General features: G+C 34.7%; 2 protein-coding genes across 5 annotated transcripts in view; one reads left to right on the top strand and one right to left on the bottom strand.

The window, feature by feature from the left end:
* The window catches only part of PSIP1 (PC4 and SRSF1 interacting protein 1), a 37,691-nt gene extending 30,862 nt beyond the window's left edge, over positions 1–6,829 (top strand). The window contains exons 11-16 of one of the 4 annotated variants that reach the window (XM_024760461.1): positions 1,367–1,422; positions 2,019–2,089; positions 2,308–2,409; positions 2,512–2,725; positions 4,171–4,282; positions 5,095–6,829. In XM_024760461.1, the coding sequence (XP_024616229.1) occupies positions 1,367–1,422; positions 2,019–2,089; positions 2,308–2,409; positions 2,512–2,725; positions 4,171–4,282; positions 5,095–5,155 (616 nt within the window). In that variant the 3' untranslated portion in view covers positions 5,156–6,829. Of the gene's footprint in view, positions 1–12; positions 619–1,366; positions 1,423–2,018; positions 2,090–2,307; positions 2,410–2,511; positions 2,726–4,170; positions 4,311–5,094 lie in introns of those variants that run through there. The other 3 variants (XM_024760462.1, XM_024760463.1, XM_024760464.1) reach the window with 3 other exon arrangements.
* A 2,945-nt stretch (positions 6,830–9,774) lies between these two features.
* Positions 9,775–19,450, bottom strand: part of SNAPC3 (small nuclear RNA activating complex polypeptide 3) — a 37,341-nt gene continuing 27,665 nt past the window's right edge. The window contains exons 6-9 of the mRNA XM_024760466.1: positions 17,884–17,966; positions 16,483–16,647; positions 13,699–13,806; positions 9,775–10,098 (exon numbers count right to left, since the gene is read on the bottom strand). Of these exons, the coding sequence (XP_024616234.1) occupies positions 9,951–10,098; positions 13,699–13,806; positions 16,483–16,647; positions 17,884–17,966 (504 nt within the window). The 3' untranslated portion in view covers positions 9,775–9,950. The remainder of the gene's footprint in view (positions 10,099–13,698; positions 13,807–16,482; positions 16,648–17,883; positions 17,967–19,450) is intronic.

The raw sequence follows: 19,450 nt of genomic DNA, 5'->3' as shown, positions 1-19,450 counted from the left end.
TTGTATTCCCAGCCAAACAACATGTAATCTACAGTAATAAAAAATATATCTCATTTTGGGCTCAAAGCATTAATCCAGTTACTGAAAAGAGAATACAAGTGGAGCAAACAAGAGATGAAGATCTTGAGACAGACTCATTGGACTGAATTTCCCCCTCCCCACCCCTTGATGGAAGAATGTTCCAGATTCTAAATTGAGGACTTCATTAATGGCATTATTACTGTGTTAATGATTGTTAAAAAACATTTCCTGTAAGATACACACTACATACTAAGGTCGGCCATCATTCCTGTTAAAAAAGTTTTTTACCAAGCTTAAAATGAAGCTTTGTGTTTGAAAGTTATAATAAGCTCAGATGAAGATGGTGGTTGTACATTATTTCATTTAGAAAATATAAAAATTCATTTTGTTTTGAAGCTAGGTGTTAAACTGGAGTAGCTACTATACCCCCAGAGAATGGGGCAGTTGTGCCCTTCCCCTTGACATTCCTTTGTTGTTCAGTTCTTTAGAAGATTAATCATTGTTTTTTAATCCTGAGAGATTAAACAGTAGACTTGTTAAGAAAACAAAAATGAAACTGTAACCAAAATTTTAAAATAAAGTTTTTTAAAAAAAATACCTGATTTTTAGATATTTTTTTGTTCTTGTCTATTTCAATTGGTTTATTATAATAGGGCCCGAACTCCAAGTCAAGGTACTAGAAATTATTAAGAATTCATTTTTAAATGGTTATTTTTGTGATTTACAGTAAAATGGTACCTTTTCATTTGTGAAATGGTATGTAAATGTTAGTGAATGTCATTTAAGTTTGATATATTGGCACAAAAAAAATCCCACTCCATTTTAATCTAGTAGTATTATAAACAGTCTATTTAACCTTGAAACTAACTTTGAACCCCTCAAATTATCTACCCTTGGGAGATGTGGGAACAATTAAATCAGTCTATTTTGACGTGCTATTTTAAAAAATAATTGTGATGTAGAATTCATGAAACACAGGCATTCTCTTCCCACTATGGCCTGTTTATCCACTGACCCTAAAGTTGGTCTTTTAACATTTACCACAGTATTGTTGGAACAAAATTTCACTGAGGCAGCCATTAAAATTTATTTGTAATGCCACTGAAAAATTAGATTGTTAGATTAGCATGTTAATTTTTACGTTTTGAGTTTTGCTTATATTTATACTAATTAATACTAATGTGGCATTACTGAGTTCTAAAAATTATAGTCAATTCCTTGTGATCTAGGCCACTGACTATTTTAAATTAAAAAAATTTTAACTTTTACATAAGGGATTGTGGGCATTTGGTAACCAGTCACAAAGTTCCAATGTTTTTGAAATATTTGTGTTAACATTTGATAGGCAGAATAAAGATGAAGGAAAGAAGCCAGAAGTTAAGAAAGTGGAGAAGAAGCGAGGTTAGTTATTTCACTTTCTAAGATGTATAAAATTGTATTCTACACAGAAAGGAAGTTTTACAGACACTTAACTGTATAGGTTTTGAAACTGGTCGTTTTATGTTCTTATCCTCCAAGTACACATTTCACATCCCTAATGGATTCTATATACCTTGCATTGTTTTTAAGTGTTATCAGGTGAACTTGCTAAGGAGTCATGTTTATTATTTTACTGCTCAATATATGATGAAGTTAAATTTTTATAACATGGCCTAAAGCTAGATGTTTTACAATTTCTGACAAATCTAGTTTCAGATGGATTTTTTAGTTTTGGTTAAATGTGTAAGGATGAAGCAGTGCCTTAAGGATTGCAGAAGAGAAGTTATTGGATGCAGACTGGTTTTTTTAGCAACATGCAGCTAGATGGTGATTCTTTGCTTATATGATGAATGTTGGTTTCCTAAATACTAAAAATGGCAGATAACTTAATGATGTAGGCAGATTACAAAGAACATTTTCATAAATTTACCAACTCTTTCCATTATACTTTGCTTAGATTATACAAAAATACTGGTTTTGGAAAATCTATTTACTGTGTTTCACATTTTAATTTATAGAAACATCAATGGATTCTCGACTTCAAAGGATACATGCTGAAATTAAAAATTCACTCAAAATTGATAATCTTGTAAGTGTTTAATACCTCATTTAAAAATACAGTGCTGCTTTTATAGCTTCATATTTTATTTTCTCACATGATTTTATAAGTGTGTAAATTTGAGATAACAGACTATTACTGGTTATTTTGTACTGCCTTGTTATTTGAGATTTTAAAAGTAATCTCTAGAAATAGATTATATGGGTTGTGGTAATTAACAGTTACGAAATTACTATTTTGTCATGAAGGATGTGAACAGATGTATTGAGGCCTTGGATGAACTTGCTTCACTTCAGGTCACAATGCAGCAAGCTCAAAAACACACAGAGATGATTACAACACTGAAAAAAGTAAGTGATCTTGAGTCATGTGGATTTTTAAAATTTCCTCATTATCACCACTTCATTAAGTAACATTTAAAAAATTAAGAAAATTATGTTTTGTTTTCTCAGATACGGCGATTCAAAGTTAGTCAGGTTATCATGGAAAAGTCTACAATGTTGTATAACAAGTTTAAGAACATGTTTTTGGTTGGTGAAGGAGATTCTGTGATCACACAAGTGCTGAATAAATCTCTTGCCGAACAAAGACAGCACGAGGAAGCAAATAAAACCAAAGATCAAGGGAAGAAAGGGCCAAACAAAAAGCTAGAAAAGGAACAAACAGGTATGTGGTAACTGTTCGCTGGAACTACTTTTAAAAAATGGCTTCAATATTTAATCCTATTAATACCTTATCTATATTGAATGATGAGAAACTCTCATAAAGCGCTTAGCAGAACATTAGCTTCTGGGTTTTTCATCAAGTTTAAATTAGTAGTAGTAGTGGTTGCTATTCTTTTTCCATTTAAATTAGGAAACATTTCTAACCTACACAGATAGTCAAGGGAAATGAACTTCCCATGTCCCCATCACTCAGCTTCTGCAATTATCAATACATGAGCATTGCCTTTTTATATCCCCATCAAGTTTCTCTGTGACACCCCTGAAGATTATTTTGAAGCAAATTCCAGATACACTGTTTCAATCATAAATATTTTAGGATGTATATATGACAGACGCTTAAAACAGAATCCATAGTTACAGGCATACCCCACAGGTTTGGTTCCAGACTACTGTAATAAAGTGAGTCACATGAGTTTTTTGGTTTCCCAGGGTGTATTAAAGTTTTTTACCCTACACTGTAATCTGTTAAGTGTGCAGTAGGATTATGTCTAAAAAAACAATGTACATACCTTAATAAAAAAAATACTTCGTTGCTAAGAAAATGTTAACAAATCTGAGCCTTCAGTGAGTCATGAGTCATAGTAGTAACTTCAAATATCACTTGACCACAGATCACTATAACAAATATAACAAGAGTCAAAAAGTTTGAAATACTGTGAGAATTACCAAAATGTGACACACAGAAGTGGAGTGATCAAATGCTGTTGGGAAAATGGTGCTGATAAACATGCTTGATGCAGGATTACCACAAACGTTGAATTTGTTAAAAAAAAAAAAAAAAAAAAAGCATCTACGAAGCACAGCAAAGTGAAGCGCAATAAATCGAGGTCTGCCTGTACCATTAGCCACTTTCCCCAAAATTAGCAGCTTCCCCAATTCCACAGTACTAAAACATCTTAGCAGCAACTGCTTAATGTAGAAAAAAAAATGTTCCAAAGGAGTTGAATTTTGTTACTCACTTATTAGGGAATGATATAGGTCTCCTTAGAGATTTGTTAATGAAATAATATTTACCGGGAAGCCCTCATCATTTTGTCATAAGAGACGAAATCATGTTAATTAACTACTTTGCCACGTTTTGTTGTTAAATACAAAATCTTACTGTGGTTCACACTGCTTTTTCTAAGAACTAGAATAAATCATGCTCCAAAGAGTTGTACCACCCTTTCGTGTTCCTGATAACAGTAACAAATGGAATAATCAGATTAGTAACCTGCTTCTTATATGGATAGATGTATGTCGTAACCCCATTTCTTATTGTGCCTTGTCTACCCAAAGGATTACAATGTAATTTCAAATAAAATACAGTAGTAGAAACTTTGGGACTATGTTTTATTTTTGATTTTGGGTCTCTCTAACAGTTTTTCCATTGAAATCTTTATAAAGGTTCAAAGAGTCTAAATGGAGGGTCGGATGCTCAAGACAATAATCAACCACAACACAACGGAGACAGCAATGAAGAAAGCAAAGACAACCACGAGGCCAGCAGTAAGAAAAAGTGAGGACGTGTTGTAGTGGGTTGTGATGTATGTTTTAATTTTTAAATCACATTGCTGTTCCAAGGTTATTTGTGTAAGGGATTTATTTTCATCACTCACTTCCTGAATTCAGGATTCAAGACGCGAATTAAAATGGCCAAGCCGTAAAGAAACTTCGCTTGAAACTAATATGCCACTGTATTCAAGGGAATAGAGCAAGGCAGGACTCCTGTTAAAAAAAAATAACTATTCCTTGGACTTCTTCCACTGATAGCACCTTTAATAATGACCCATGTCCATACTTCTTGAATTTTGACAGGATACAGAAATTAGATATAGAATCATAGGCTGTGTTGTATTATCATACCCACTCTAAAATAACTAGGTGTGTAACCGTAGTTATCCAAATCTTGGTTTGTCCACCGTACACTTTACGGACTTGGAATCAAGCATCCTTTAGTTCTGAAATTCAGGGAAATCTTGTCCGTGTGTATATTACCCTCTCTTCTTAAGATGTATAATATGTTGGTATCACAGATATAACACTTTCATGTTCTTTAAAGAGAATTCATTTTAAAGCTGGAAATGGTGGGAAAGGGCCTGGGCCATGATGCTTCCCTGAGTTATTTTGCTTGATGTGCATATTACTTTGTGAAGAAGACACAACATGGTAAAATAAAATTTTGGACAGAAGATAACAATTAACAATAAGTCACGGAAAAAATTCTTTCGGTGATTTTCAAAACAAATGCACAGATTTAATATCTTTTTTCCTCCTGAGGAAAAAATCCTAACCCCAGTTGTCACACCTTTCTTTCCCCCTTTTCTTTAGGCCATCCAGTGAAGAGAGAGAGACTGAAATATCTCTGAAGGATTCTACACTAGATAACTAGGTTGACATACCTGGAATATAAAGAACATTTGAAAAGTTTGTAATGGTTTTCATTCGAAATATTTAGACTGCTGAAAGTTTTAAATTTTTATAAGCATAGGTTTTGATGTTTAAAACTTGTTTTGAGGGAGAGATCTCCTTATCTTTGTTTAAAAGTGACTAAACATTGCTGATTGTACTTGTGCAGTATTAACAGCTACATTATACAGTAAATGTGAGGGAAAGTCCATTTTAGGAAATGTTAAACTGCTTTTCCAGACATTGGTTGTAGTATATTTTCAATTAGTGTGTGTATGTAATTGATAGTAGAAAAAGGTTACATTTTTAAAACTGCTACTTGTATAAACCTTCCCTCTTTTCCCAAATACTGTGGGTTTTGTGCATAGTTTTTACAAATCTTGGATTTACCAGACTGTCTTTTCATTGTTTGTGGGTTTTGTAGAAGTTAATCATTCTTACGGTAGATAAAATGTTACTTCTATACAAGTATTCACTCCCTCCCTTTTATCAAAAGTTAATTTTAATCGCAGTCTACATTGTGCTACATTATCCTGCTGCTTTGTAACAATGTGTGGTCTGTATGCCTTTTTGTATGACAACTAGATACCCAACTGACGTTGAACTGTTCTACGGGGTACAAAACTCATGTTAACTTTTGAAGGTAATTTAGTTTTGTGGCTGGGAATTCAGTGAAGTCACATGAGTTTCCTGCAGCGTGCAGGAGTATATATAGGAATGAATCTGGCTTTAGGGTTCAACCATTTACGATCCTTTACAGGCACTAGTAGCTGAAACTGAAAACTAAATGATAAAAGTTTATTTTTGAGAAATGTCTCGAGTTTCTGAATTTTTTTAAAAGTCACACATTAAAGAAGTCACTAAGTATTTTTTTAATTGGAAAAAATGCAATCCATAATACTTTTGCAGTAAATAAAAAGTAAATACTATATAAGGAAACTGACCCATTTGAAAACATGGCTATACCAGAAGGGAAGTTTTATTTCTATGTCATACATGTGACAGGATTGCAAAAAGTGGAAACACAGTAGACAAAAGTAAAGGAGTTGTCTGTATATTCATGGATATGGACTAAATCAGGGTGAACCAAGGTTAACACAAAATTTAAGGGTAACTTAGCATTTCTAAGGTATTTTGAATACTAGGTCAGTTGGTGGTTTGCAGTAGCTTAAAAGACACTTCTCATGTTTAGAAACTGAATATGGGGAAAAGGCTTAATTACCAGTGTTTGCATGTGACATGCATCTTATGCTTTGACCTCTCAGGTAATTGTTTTCATCTACAGATGAAAAGTTTGAAACATTTCAGTAATTGGGAGTTTTGCTTTTGAGAGGTCTTACAATGGAACTAGGACCCACTGTTTTGAGGGAACTCTTGCTATTATATCTGTTTGGTCCTTAATACAATTTAAATTTGGACAGATTTATTCTAGTTAAGCCATAAGTGTCAACATGTAAACTTGTTTTGATTAAAGAATTTTTCTATCAAAGTCTACTAGTATATTACTTCTTTGCCATTTATAAAACTGTGCTGGAATTCTGGATTTGTTTCCAAGAGAGTATACTTGGTCATAGAAACTGTATTATTTGGGGACACAGGGTTACTAAAACATAAGCTCAAAATGCTAAAAATAAAGGAAATGTTATCTTTTGGTTTACCCTTCCTTTTCTTTCAGTGACCCAACGGATCTATATAGTTTTACCAAGAAACCACAAACTATTCAAATGCTGGAGAGAAATATAGTAACATTCTGATTATTTATGTCTGATTTTATGGGCTGACCTTGCTGTAGCCAGTTGATTCATGTAGCGTTAAAACACTGTTGCCTTCTCTTCACCCTCATTTCAAGAAAAAATTTTTTTGTCATAGGTTGATTCACAGATAACTACTATTCTCAGAACTCTTAAGAAAAAGTCATATAAACAGGTATCAATTTTCGGGAGCACTGGCTCAATTTAAATTTGTATTGGACCAAAACTACATAGCTGAACAAGCCAGTAAGAGATAATTTAAATGAGATAGCTAGCCCCAACCCAAACGTATTTTTTTTAATATATAAGCAACATCTCTTGTGGTTTTTGTTTTTTTTTTAACCATCAGATAACATTTAAAAGAGTAAGTTACACATGACTTGGCAGAATCAGTTGTTGCTTGTTTTCTCAGCTGCTCTAGAGAAATTTCAGCTGTGTCATCTAAATTGGAGAACCTGAAACAGCTTGACTGGAATGATTTCAAATAGTAGGATGACAGATTTTATCCAGTTTTTGCTGATACATTGATTGTAGCATACCCATACACACTTACCTGGTTAAAGACGTCAGGTCTAGATCAGGTCTGCCATCTAATCCTGTACAAGAGCAAAGGCTTTTACAGGGCTCTGTGAGGGCTTCACTAATACAACTTATCCAGAGAAAGGATCTATTGGAAATAGCAAACCCATAATTACATATTAAGAAATGGAGAAGCTGCTATATAGCCAAAAATGTGTTCACATATTTATGCCGTGTAATTTTCCAACCTCAGAGATGACAGAGACACTGATATTTGATTGGGAGAAAGGTCAAATTATCCTTAAAGGATACTGAAGCCTAAAACAGGTATTGCTTTTCTAGGTAATTATTTTGTGCCTGTCCATCCACTAGTATATCAAAATTTCATTCATTTCTAACTACAGAGGACGTTGACTAATAAGCTCATAACATTTTCATATTTGGCTTCTTTAGATAAAATGTTGACTGTACTTTGTCATGTGTTTAAAACTGAATTTTACAGCTACAAAATCCCTGATTCAAGACATCTTAAATATGCCTACTTCAAGTTAGGGGTTTCTTTTGAACTCAACAGAGTGGGAGACCTGTATAACTGATATGCAATACATTGGCAAGTTCTGAGAATAGTATGGTAGGCCTTTAGACCTCACCAGGAAATGGTAATAGAAAGGTATCTGAGCCTTTGTAACTTTGGTGAAGAAGTTAACCTTAAGAACCAGCAGAAGAATAATCTCAAAGAAGAACAAAATAAGAATTTCGATAGCAGTAATGTTTTAACTGACAGCCTTCTTTGCCAGTAAAATAAATGGATTGGTACGACACATGGATTAATGCTGCTTTATGACAATCCACTTTCTGGAATTTGCTGTTTTGAGATATGAAATGATGAAAATAAAAGTAAACAGTCCCTTGCATACTAATGGAAGACCTATAAGGAATGCAGTTTAAAAATAAAGGAAGCAAAAATTCATTTTTACCTGTGGAACTTTAAAGAATTAGATAAATCTTTGGTTTTCCAGCAGGATTTTCAATCTGTTCTAATTCAGCATCATTGGAAACATGAAGGTAAACATGTAGGCAATAACAGCCAGCCAGCCATGGAGGGACCTCTTATTTCCTTATGCTGATTTCCTGGTGTATTGACTGAATCGGTGAATATGACCACCGCTAGAAACAGGTCCTCGTCTTCTACAAACCAATCGACTTAATTGACTTATGTGGCATTTAAGTCCATAAAACATTTCACTGTCAACCTTTTAAACACACAGTCTTTTAGGCTTCATCAGTTTTTGATTTATATAGTAAATGTTCTTAGCCATCCAGGGAAAGCGGAATCCAGCCGAATTTAAATGTAACCTAGAAGAGAGAACGTGAAATTTAAGTGCAACACATTTAAAATGTTTAATTCTGTTTAATATTTGTCCAGCATTCCTAAAAGTATTAAACAGAATTAAATTTTCCACCAATAAAGATTGCCAGAAAACATTTCAATATAGGTAGCTACAATTTTCTCTCATGGATCTAGACCTCAGAATTTATCAAAGTTGCCCTTTGGCCCAGAATGAGAATAGGATAACTAGAGTATCATAACCAGAAGAATGAAGAGCTGGGATAGAAAAACAATTGTGTTCTTGCATACAGGATGCTGTGTATTATTGCCTAAGAATCGTGATCCACAGCTAGCAATCCAAAGGATCTTGATATCCCATGTCCATTCATTGGTCATATTAGATAAAATCTATTCCTTTAAATCATGAAAATATTAAATTGACATACATTTTAAACTAATAGCATTTGTGATTCCAAAACTTCTGGTCAAGAAAGGAAGCTTCAGTTTAAGTGTTACTTCTGTAAGGTACGAGTGTATACTCAAGGTCTTTATACATTCGTTATTCGTGTAGTGAGTCTTTCTGAAGTGTTAAGTGTGCCTAGTTTCTACCAAAACAAAACCTAACATTACAAAAGCGCTCAGTGTAAGATTAAATTACACAATAGCTACTCTTAATGTTGTATTTATTAAATAAGCTGCTTTTATTAACTTCTCCCTCATTTGTATTACAGATATTTGGAGGATCTTTACCTTGGAAGCCTCATGGTACAAGGTGTAGCGCTCACATTCTTCAAAGAATTTTCAAAACACTTCCATCACTTGATGTATAATGATAGATGAGCAAAAAGCCCTCTGGACAAAGAGTGAATAGGCATACTACAGACTGGGAGAAAACCAGAATACTTGTATCTGACAAAGGATTTGTACGCAGGATACATAAAGCACTCCTACAAATCAATGAGACAACTCAAAAATGGGCAAAACACTGAATAAAAACTATGCTTTGGAATATTAAAATAATTTAATATATTTCAAAACATTTAAATACATTCAAGTTGTTTAATAAGAAGACCTGTGATTTGAACTTTCTTTGCTGGGGTGGTAACTTCAGCTGATGGTCTCAGGTAGATCCTGCTCCTCGTGGCATTTCTTGGAAGTAAAGGGTACACATTTTGATATTAACTAAAGGTTCCAGGATCAACATAAGGATAAGCGAGGAATTCCCCCAGTTTGTTGCCTTCTGAATCATAGTGGAGCATTCGGAAGCAAACATCACAAAAGAAACATGGGTCCTCTGGTGCAAAACTGTCATTGTTCGTCACCCATCTGTAGTTAAAAAAGATGTATATTATTATAATCGACTTTTTCATGCTTTAATATGCTGCAGTAGTTATGACCTGTAATAATATGTATACATAACATTCCCACTATTGCCTTATTTATATAGTCCTTTATATCATTTTGTATACACATGTATACATAAGACATATCGCTACCAATACCCTACAAGGCAAAAGGACAACTACATTCTGAAAGACTTCTCCTTAAAGGTAAGTGGAAAAGATTGTAAATCCATACTTGAAAGCATAACATACTTGCCATGACATACCTATCCTTCAAATAACTGTTAACATAAACACAAATGTTCTCTTCTAATAGGCCATCTTGAAAATGCATAATATTAGATATACTACAGGTTTGATAAACTTTTTGCTTAATCTTTCTAACTGGTAAATTAGTACTGGTTAACTTGAAAACTCCAGCTTTTATTTTTTTTAACATCTTTATTGGAGTATAATTGCTTTACAATGGTGTGTTAGTTTCTGCTGAATAACAAAGTGAATCCGCTATACATATACATATATCCCCATATCCCCTCCCTCTTGGGTCTCCCTCGCACCCTCCCTATTCCACCCCTCTAGGTGGTCACAAAGCACCCAGCTGATCTCCCTGTGCTATGCAGCCGCTTCCCACTAGCTAGCTATTTTACATTTGGTACAAATCAATGCCACTCTCTCACTTTGTCCCAGCTTACCCTTCCCCCTCCCCATGTCCTCAAGTCCATTCTCTATGTCTGCGTCTTTATTCCTGTCCTGCCCCTAGGTTCTTCAGAACCTTTTTTTTTTTTTAGATTCCATATATGTGTGTTAGCATATGGTATTTGTTTTTCTCTTTCTGACTTAGTTCACTCTGTATGTCAGACTCTAGGTCCATCCACCTCACTACAAATAAATTTCGTTTCTTTTAATGGCTGAGTAATATTCCATTGTATATATGTGCCACATCTTCTTTATCCATTCATTGTCGATAGACACTTAGGTTGCTTCCATGTCCTGGCTATTGTAAATAGTGCTGCACTGAACACTGTGGTACATGTTTCTTTCTGAATTACGGTTTTCTCAGGGTATATGCCCAGTAGGAGGACTGCTGGGTTGTATGGCAGTTCTGTTTTTAGTTTTTTAAGGAACCTCCATACTCTTGTCCATAGTGGCTCTATCAATTTACATTCCCAACAAGAGTGCAAGAGGGTTCCCTTTTCTCAACACCCTCTCCAGCATTTATTGTCTGTAGGTTTTCTGATGATGGCCATTCTGACTGGTGTTAACTCACTGTAAAAACTCCAGGTTTTTAACCTAGAATTTAGGATTAAAATGTTACAGAGTGTATACAAATGGGAATATGGGCAACATTATTCAAATGAGATTTTGGTTTTTGACCTGAAATGTCACATTAAGTGAAAATGACATTTTTCAGTCTATCTGAATTCTGCATCCCATGGAATGTTTTGACATCCCCTGATTTCCATTTCGATCTGATAACTGATCTATCATGTTTTCCTACTGATCATTTAGAAAAGCATACTGTGAATATATGCAAATCAATCAATGTGATATACCATATTAGCAAATTGAAGGATGAAAACCATACGATCATATCAATAGATGCAGAAAAGGCTTTCAACAAAATTCAACACCTATTTATAATAAAAACCCTCCAGAAAGTAGGCATAGAGGGAACTTAACTCAACATAATGAAGGCCGTATATGATAAACCCACAGCCAACACCCTCCTCAATGGTGAAAAACTGAAAGCATTTCCACTTAAATCAGGAACAATACAAGGTTGCCCACTCTCACCGCTATTATTCAACATAGTTTTGCAAGTTTTAGCCACAGCAATCAGAGAAGAAAAGGAAATAAAAGGAATCCAAATTGGAAAAGAAGTAAAGCTGTCACTGTTTGCAGATGACATGATACTATACATAGAGAATCCTAAAGATGCTACCAGAAAACTACTAGAGCTACTCAATGAATTCAGTAAAGTTGCAGGATACAAAATTAATGCACAGAAATCTCTTGCATTCCTTTACACTAATGATGAAAAATCTGAAAGAGAAGTTAAGGAAACACTCTCATTCCCAATCCAAAAGTGGGCAGAAGACCTAAATAGACATTTCTCCAAAGAAGGTATACAGACTGCCAACAAACACATGAAAGGATGCTCAACATCACCAATCACTAGAGAATTGCAAATCAAAACTACAATGAGGATCACCTCACATCGGTCAGAATGGCCATCACCAAAAAATTTACAGACAATAAATGCTGGAGGGGGTGTGGAGAAAAGGGAACCCTCTTGCACTGTTGGTGGGAATGTAAACTGATTCAGCCACTATGGAGAACAAACACTATGGAGGTTCCTTAAAAAACTAAAAAACAGAACTACATACGACCAAGCAATCCCACTACTGGGCACAGACCCTGAGAAAACCATAATTCAAAAAGCATCATGTACCACAATGTTCATTGCAGCTCTATTTACAACAGCCAGGACATGGAAGCAGCCTAAGTGTCCATCGACAGATGAACGGATAAAGAAGATGTGGCACATATATACATGGAATATTTAAAAGAAACGAAACAATTATTTGTAGTGAGGTGAATGGACCTAGAGTCTGACATACAGAGTGAACTAAGAAAGAGAAAAATACCGTATGCTAACACATATATATGGAATCTTAAAAAAAAAAAAAAAGGTTCTGAAGAACCTAGGGGCAGGACAGGAATAAAGACGCAGACATAGAGAACGGACTTGAGGACACGGGGAGGGGGAAGGGTAAGCTGGGACGAAGTTAAGAGAGTGGCCTGGACATATATATACACTAACAAATGTAAAATAGATAGCTAGTGGGAAGCAGCTGCGTAGCCCAGGGAAACCAGCTCAGTGCTTTGTGACCACCTAGAGGGGTGGGATAGGGAAGGTGGGAGGGAGACGCAAGAGGGAGGAGATATGGGGATATATATACATATAGCTGATTCAGTTTGTTATACAGCAGAAACTAACACACCACTGTAAAGCAATTATACTCCAATAAAGACGTTTAAAAAAAAAAAAAACATATTGTGGTGGGGAACCCAAAACAAACTTATGACACTAAATTCTTCCCTTTTCGTCTAAATGGCTTTTGACTCTGAGCCACAGTTAAATAAAATCTAAACATGCAAAACCACAAAATTTTATGCAACCATATTTTGACCTCATTAAAAATTAGATGCAGTGTTATTTTTATCATCGAGAAGCTGTGGATGAAGCCAACTTTGTAAACTGCTAACAAGAGGCAGAAAGAATATGGCTCCCTGATGACATACATCATCCAGCATAAATTATCAACCAAACTAAAGTTTGACGTAATCCCTAGACTTCCATTATACATAATTCCTTATTGTCTAAAACATGGCTCTAACCTACTAAACTGATTTGTACTACTGTTTGTACTGCTTTCCTACTAAAGAAAACCCTTTATATTATTTATATTCCGGAGTGTAAATCCTCAATTCAAAACAGAAAAAAACTGAAATACCAAAAATCTAAAGTACTTGACTGTTAAAAACCAATACTTTCCAAGGAAAAATCAGAATCACTTACCTAGCTGTGTACATTTTACAAACAAAACATTTTCTGGTCCACAGCCAATGCTTCTTGATAAGAAGGGGATAGAGTGTCCTATCCAGGCAGTCATTATGATGCACAAGCCTTTTGTACATGAAAAAATAAATGACACTGTAGTGCAAATTTCTGTGATCCGTAATGAAATATATCCTTACCTCAAAATTAAGAACACAGTAGGTATATTTTTCAATTTATTGTGTTCCACAAAACACTTTCTCCAAAAGAGCATTTGGGATTAAACAATGTTTTCTTTCCTGTGAAACTTCCCAAATCCCTTTTTGGCCATGTGCACTATGACTCTTAAGAGGGAAATACGGTAGGCAGCATTTCTTGAATGTATTCCTTCAGAGAATCCTTGCTTTGCTCAACACGTAGTACACAGTCTGAGCAAGTGTACTCAGTACTATTTTACCTAGATTAAGTGGTTTTGTGTTACAAACATGGCTCTTTTTTTGCTAAAAGAGCTCTCATTAAAATCCAAATCTGGCTTCTGTTATAATGTGAACTGGTAGGACTTTAGTTTTAGGTGTCAGAATTCAGAAATTTTTGTTATAATGTGAATTGGTAGGACTTTAGTTTTAGGAGTCAGAATTCAGAAATTTTAAGTGGGAGTCAGTTCTCACTATGCCACTAATCAGCTTAGTGGGTTTGGATAAATCCATTAACCATGCTGGACCCCAGATTCTTCATCTGAAAAATGAATGGAATGCACAACAGTATTTTAAAGGCCCCTGATAATTATAAAATTTGATTTTTTTTTTTAGTAAGAAAGGGTAGCAATACATTAACTTCACCATCAGAAAATGATTAATAAACTTTTAATAGTTTACCAACTATTAAACTATGGAATGGCACTGAATGATTAAATCCTCCTGTAAGACAAAAATTACCTGCAGTCAGTTACATTAAAAAACTCCTTAGGAAAGTCCTACAGTGCACATGCTTATTAACAAGTGTAAATTGTTTTTCCAAGTTGCCTTGAATTTAAGGAATGACACTACAGCAATATGCCTACATTGTAAGAAATGTAAGGAAACTCAGATCACCAGAAAAAAGTCGACTGTCTTCCATCTTATGCTTATACTGAGGCACACTCCCCCTCATTTGAGTGAAGAGCAAGAACATTTTATAAAAACTTAAAGAACACTTTATCAAAGAAGTAAACCCATATAATTTTAAGTCATATAAATCTATGAGGTTTATGAGCTCTCCTGGCTCTTGCTTCATTAATTCTTCCCTAGAGGCAACTGTTTTCCATTCTTTTAACTGCCTCTTTTTAATTTAGCTCAACATCCCTCTGCAGAACTACGAAACTTTGGTTAACTAGATATTTTATGTTTAAATTACGACAAATGAATTAAACATCCCCCTAAGCCACAGAATTGACTATAGGTTCATTTTACTGTGTAACACTTTTGTTTTCTAGCTACTAATTCTCTCGTCGGCATTTGCTTAGGTTTCAGTGTACCTGTCACTAATTCAGTTCCTTATTTGCTGACAGAATGGTAAACATGCTTTCCAAATGGGCTACACACCAACGGGAGGTCTAGCAGTCTCAGGACATGCTTCCTTTGTCCCCTGTCCTGCTCCAATCTCTGGACTAAGCTGTTCTCTAGGTCTGTTCTACAGCCATCATTCTGGGAGTTTGCTTTCCCATCATTCTGAGAGTTCCTTTTATGTCTTATCTATTCTGCTTTGCATTCCGTGTTTTCTTTTTTCAAGGTTTACTCTTTGTGTAAAGTACTTCTGGTAGCTTCCTGAGAATGAGGGCATGGGAGGTAAATTTTTAGAGACCAGTCACTAAAACTCCAAAAAAGTGGAAGCAGGGACTTTCTAAAACCATCAGAATGAGTATATCATTGCTCCATAAAAAAATCTGAATTGTCTCTCAGAAGAAATCAAGCCAAGGATAGATCAGGGCTTATTCCTATATAATGGTCCTTCATAAATTGACAGTTCCTAAATAAGGAAATGAATAGCCTTATTCATTAGAGGTACCAGCTATACAAAATTTATAACTAATCCCTAAATCTCATTTTAGACTATTTCATTCCTGACCACTCTAAATCTTTATCAAAGCATTAAAGCCTTCATATTTGTCAAATATTAGAATTACTCTTCTCTTTCCCCAGTTACCTTTTACCTCCTTCAAATTTTGGCAAAAAGAGAAGAAACCTAGAAATATTGCTGCAGATTTGCAAAGCAAAGGGCCTATCTGATATACAAAGTGGATGACTATTACCTGAATAATAGCTGTCCAATATACAAAGATACTTACTTTTATTTACAGATTTTTAACCCTTTAATAAACAGTAAAGTATTTCTTTTTTTATAATAAATATCCAGCTTGTATTGTTTGTCTTTATACCAGCACTGTCATAAAATATAATTTTTTAATATTTTTTAATGGAGGAAGGAGCTCATGGAGACTCACAGAAGTCATACACTGTCCTCGGGCAAAGGAGAAGCTTCAGTTATTTTTATTTTTGGCATATTCTACCATTGCAAATGGCTCACACTGGTTAGTCACTAAAGTAATTATTACAGATTTTCGAAAAGACAAACAATAGAAGATGCAAATGGATGCAGAGTTGGTCACTGCATAGCAAGCAGTTATTTTTGCTGCTCCTGAACGAAGCTGCAGTGATTACTTTTATTCCTCTTATTTCAAACAAACAAAACTACCTGTGCTTTTATACTGTGAAATAAAGAAAAGGAAAACAGGACAAATAACAAAATGTTCTGAGTTCTACCACTTACCTTATGTCAGTAATGACAACAATGTGTTCACAGTCTCCCTGGTGACAGTATAAGTAAGGAAAACCCAGTTTAATACACAAGTCATTGAAGGTGAAATCTTCCATCTTAGCAGTCTGAAACTTTCCATACCCTCTATCATGGGACTCTGACCACTCAATGATGGTTCTGAGGAGGAAAACGGCAAGGATGTATCACTGCTCCAAGCGGTTTGCAACTGCATATTTCACAAAGGCCAGCTCACCGAATTAACTGGAAAGCTACCAACTTGAAATGAAAACCAGAGTGGATGATACATGTTGCAAGTAGGAAGGAACTCTGAATTTTTCTGTGTCCATTAGAGCAGCAGTTCTCAAAGTAAGGTCCTGAGACTCCCACAGGTTTGTGAGGTCAAAATTATCTTTACGGTAATCTTAAAACTCTTTTCAACTCTTATTCTCTCATAAACGCCAGTTTTCTGGAGGCTATGTGGTGTGTGTTATCACTTCAGATTGAATGGAAAATGTGTAACGTCACTCTTCTCACTATTTTATTTTGTTCTGGAAAAGTTATTTTTCACAAAATTGTTATTAATGGTAACTATAACTGGACAATTTAAATTAGTTAATAAAGTATTTCTTAGTTTCAATTTCTAATACAGTGAATACTTACAGCTATAACCCACATAAACAAAAGCTCTTTGGAGTCAATTATTTACAGTATAAAGGAGTACGGAGACCAAGTCTGAGAACTGCTGCATTAGAATATAGATACAGATGGCTATAATGGAAGAGTTTACATAAACACTCAGAAAAAATATACATATATACTCTATTTGCCAGGATACCAATAATAAAAGTATGGTAATACTTTTATGTAGATAACATGATGTCAGACATAGATTTTTCATGTTATATACATAAGCAACCTTACATACACATATCCACTGCAAACAGTATACACTGGACAAGCAGAAAAAATAGTGAAAGATTAATTTACTATCACCTAAACATGAAGAACAGAGATTAATAAAGTGTTCAAGTGGGATTTAATCTCTTTTTTCAGATGTATCTAAGGCTCAACACAAGGTTTACTATAATTTCTGAAACAGCAGATAATACATTTAAAAAATAATTCTAGATAGCTGGCAAAGATCTTGAAATGGTCTATGTATGTCTTTGGTAAGAAAATTTTCTTCTTGGGGTAAAAATGTGATTAACTTACTATAACCTAGGCCAACCAGATAACTTTGAAAATATTTTAAAAATTCAGAGATACTTTTTAACCCCAAAACAAACAAAAAACAATCTAACAAAATAATTCCTTGGCAAAGATTCTTAAGAGACCAACAATAGAATTTGTGGTGATAACCCTATTTTGACAACGAGAAACAGGAAAGACTTTAGGATTTTTGGAAAGTTATACCTGCTCAAATCTCTGCATTCAGGGTATCTTTTATCATTGTAAAATATTCCTTCAAAATAAAAGAAGGCTGATTTATATAGGTCCTGAAAGAAAACAGATGGTATTGAGAGAAAGTACAGTATTAACAATTATAAAATTGCTCTAAGTATTAATTCCACATTTGTGTGTCATAAAATCACACTAATATGTTTTACAATAACGTCATGCAACTTCATAGAATATGTTCAGTTCATTAATTTATTATTTAACAGGAACCTCCTATGTGGGAAGTATTATGTTGGTTACCAGGGATAAAGATATAAAGACACAATCCTTGCTGCTATTTTCAATTTTATCCTTTTGTAGTTTTAATCACTAGGTTTGATTTAAATTTGTATATTGTCTTGAGATTCATGAAAGGAACCCAATTAGAAATGAAATAAACTTTAATATTATTTTATTATACGCATACACGGCAGTGATAGTTATTTTGGATACCAGAACTAAAAACGAAACAAAGCCACATCTTTGATGTTTCCCCAGTGTTAATGACAATGATCATGGAGCTATGTTGTTCTGTCCTTTTTTGTACTTTCAATGGGCTTTTATAAAAATTCCCGCTGTATATTTTCAGTAACTCTTAGGCAGGCAGAATGTGAGTATCTATTCTTATTCAAGCAATCTTGCCCAAAGTACCATAGAACCCTCAGGTTTCAACTTTCAGACTACCAGACTTTCCATCAGAGGGGTGGTCTCTTAATCCTGACCGTATAACAGAATCATAAAAATACCACAGACCAAGTCTCACCTCAGATCCATTAAGTGAGAATCTCTGATGATGTGGCTCAGGCATCAATATGTTCCCAACCCCCTCAGGAGATTCAGATGTGCAACCAGCGCTAAGAACCACTCTGTTAGACTCGTCCTTCACCATTTGCTTAGAATTAGACCCCTGGGTGAGAGTCAGAAGACCTATGTCTTTTTCCTACACTTACTCCTCAGACCTCAGTTTCCTCACCTGTACAGTACCTGCCATGCTATGCTATCTTATAGGATTGTGGTGAGAATCAAAAGCAGTTTATGAACTATAAAAGATATATAAGTTTCAGGCATTAAAATAATATCACCCTAAGATAGCCTAATTTCTCTCCTTCGAAGCTTCGGTTTTTCTTTCTTATTTTTCTTCATTCCCCCACTTACAGACACCTGGCACTGGCATGAGACACCCTTCTAAGACTGGCTATGCTATTTCTTCTCAGACTACTCAACTCAATCTCCTGACCCTCTGTTTCCCCGTGTAAAATCTGAGTAAAGCCAATACGTTCTTCCCATGTGGTTGCAGAGGTAAAAGGATATAACGTACTATAATGCCATGCCTAGCTGCTATAACACAAAATACACCACTTACTATACTTCTAAACCTTCAAATAGGTAAGCTAGGGTCCAAAATAAAGATTCTGAAAGAATCACTACTGCCTTATTTTGGAAACAAAACAAAGTTTAGTGTATATAAAAATATGTTCATATAGAACTTCATCTTAAGTGATTCAAGCAGTTTAAAACCTTTGGTGTAATTATTAATTAGAAT

This window comes from Neophocaena asiaeorientalis, unplaced genomic scaffold (genome assembly GCF_003031525.2).
Source record: "Neophocaena asiaeorientalis asiaeorientalis breed wild unplaced genomic scaffold, Neophocaena_asiaeorientalis_V1.1 scaffold174, whole genome shotgun sequence".
Taxonomy (NCBI): Eukaryota; Metazoa; Chordata; class Mammalia; order Artiodactyla; family Phocoenidae; genus Neophocaena; species Neophocaena asiaeorientalis.
The sequence above is the reverse complement of the archived record's forward strand: the minus strand, read 5'-3'. Positions and strand labels throughout refer to the sequence as shown.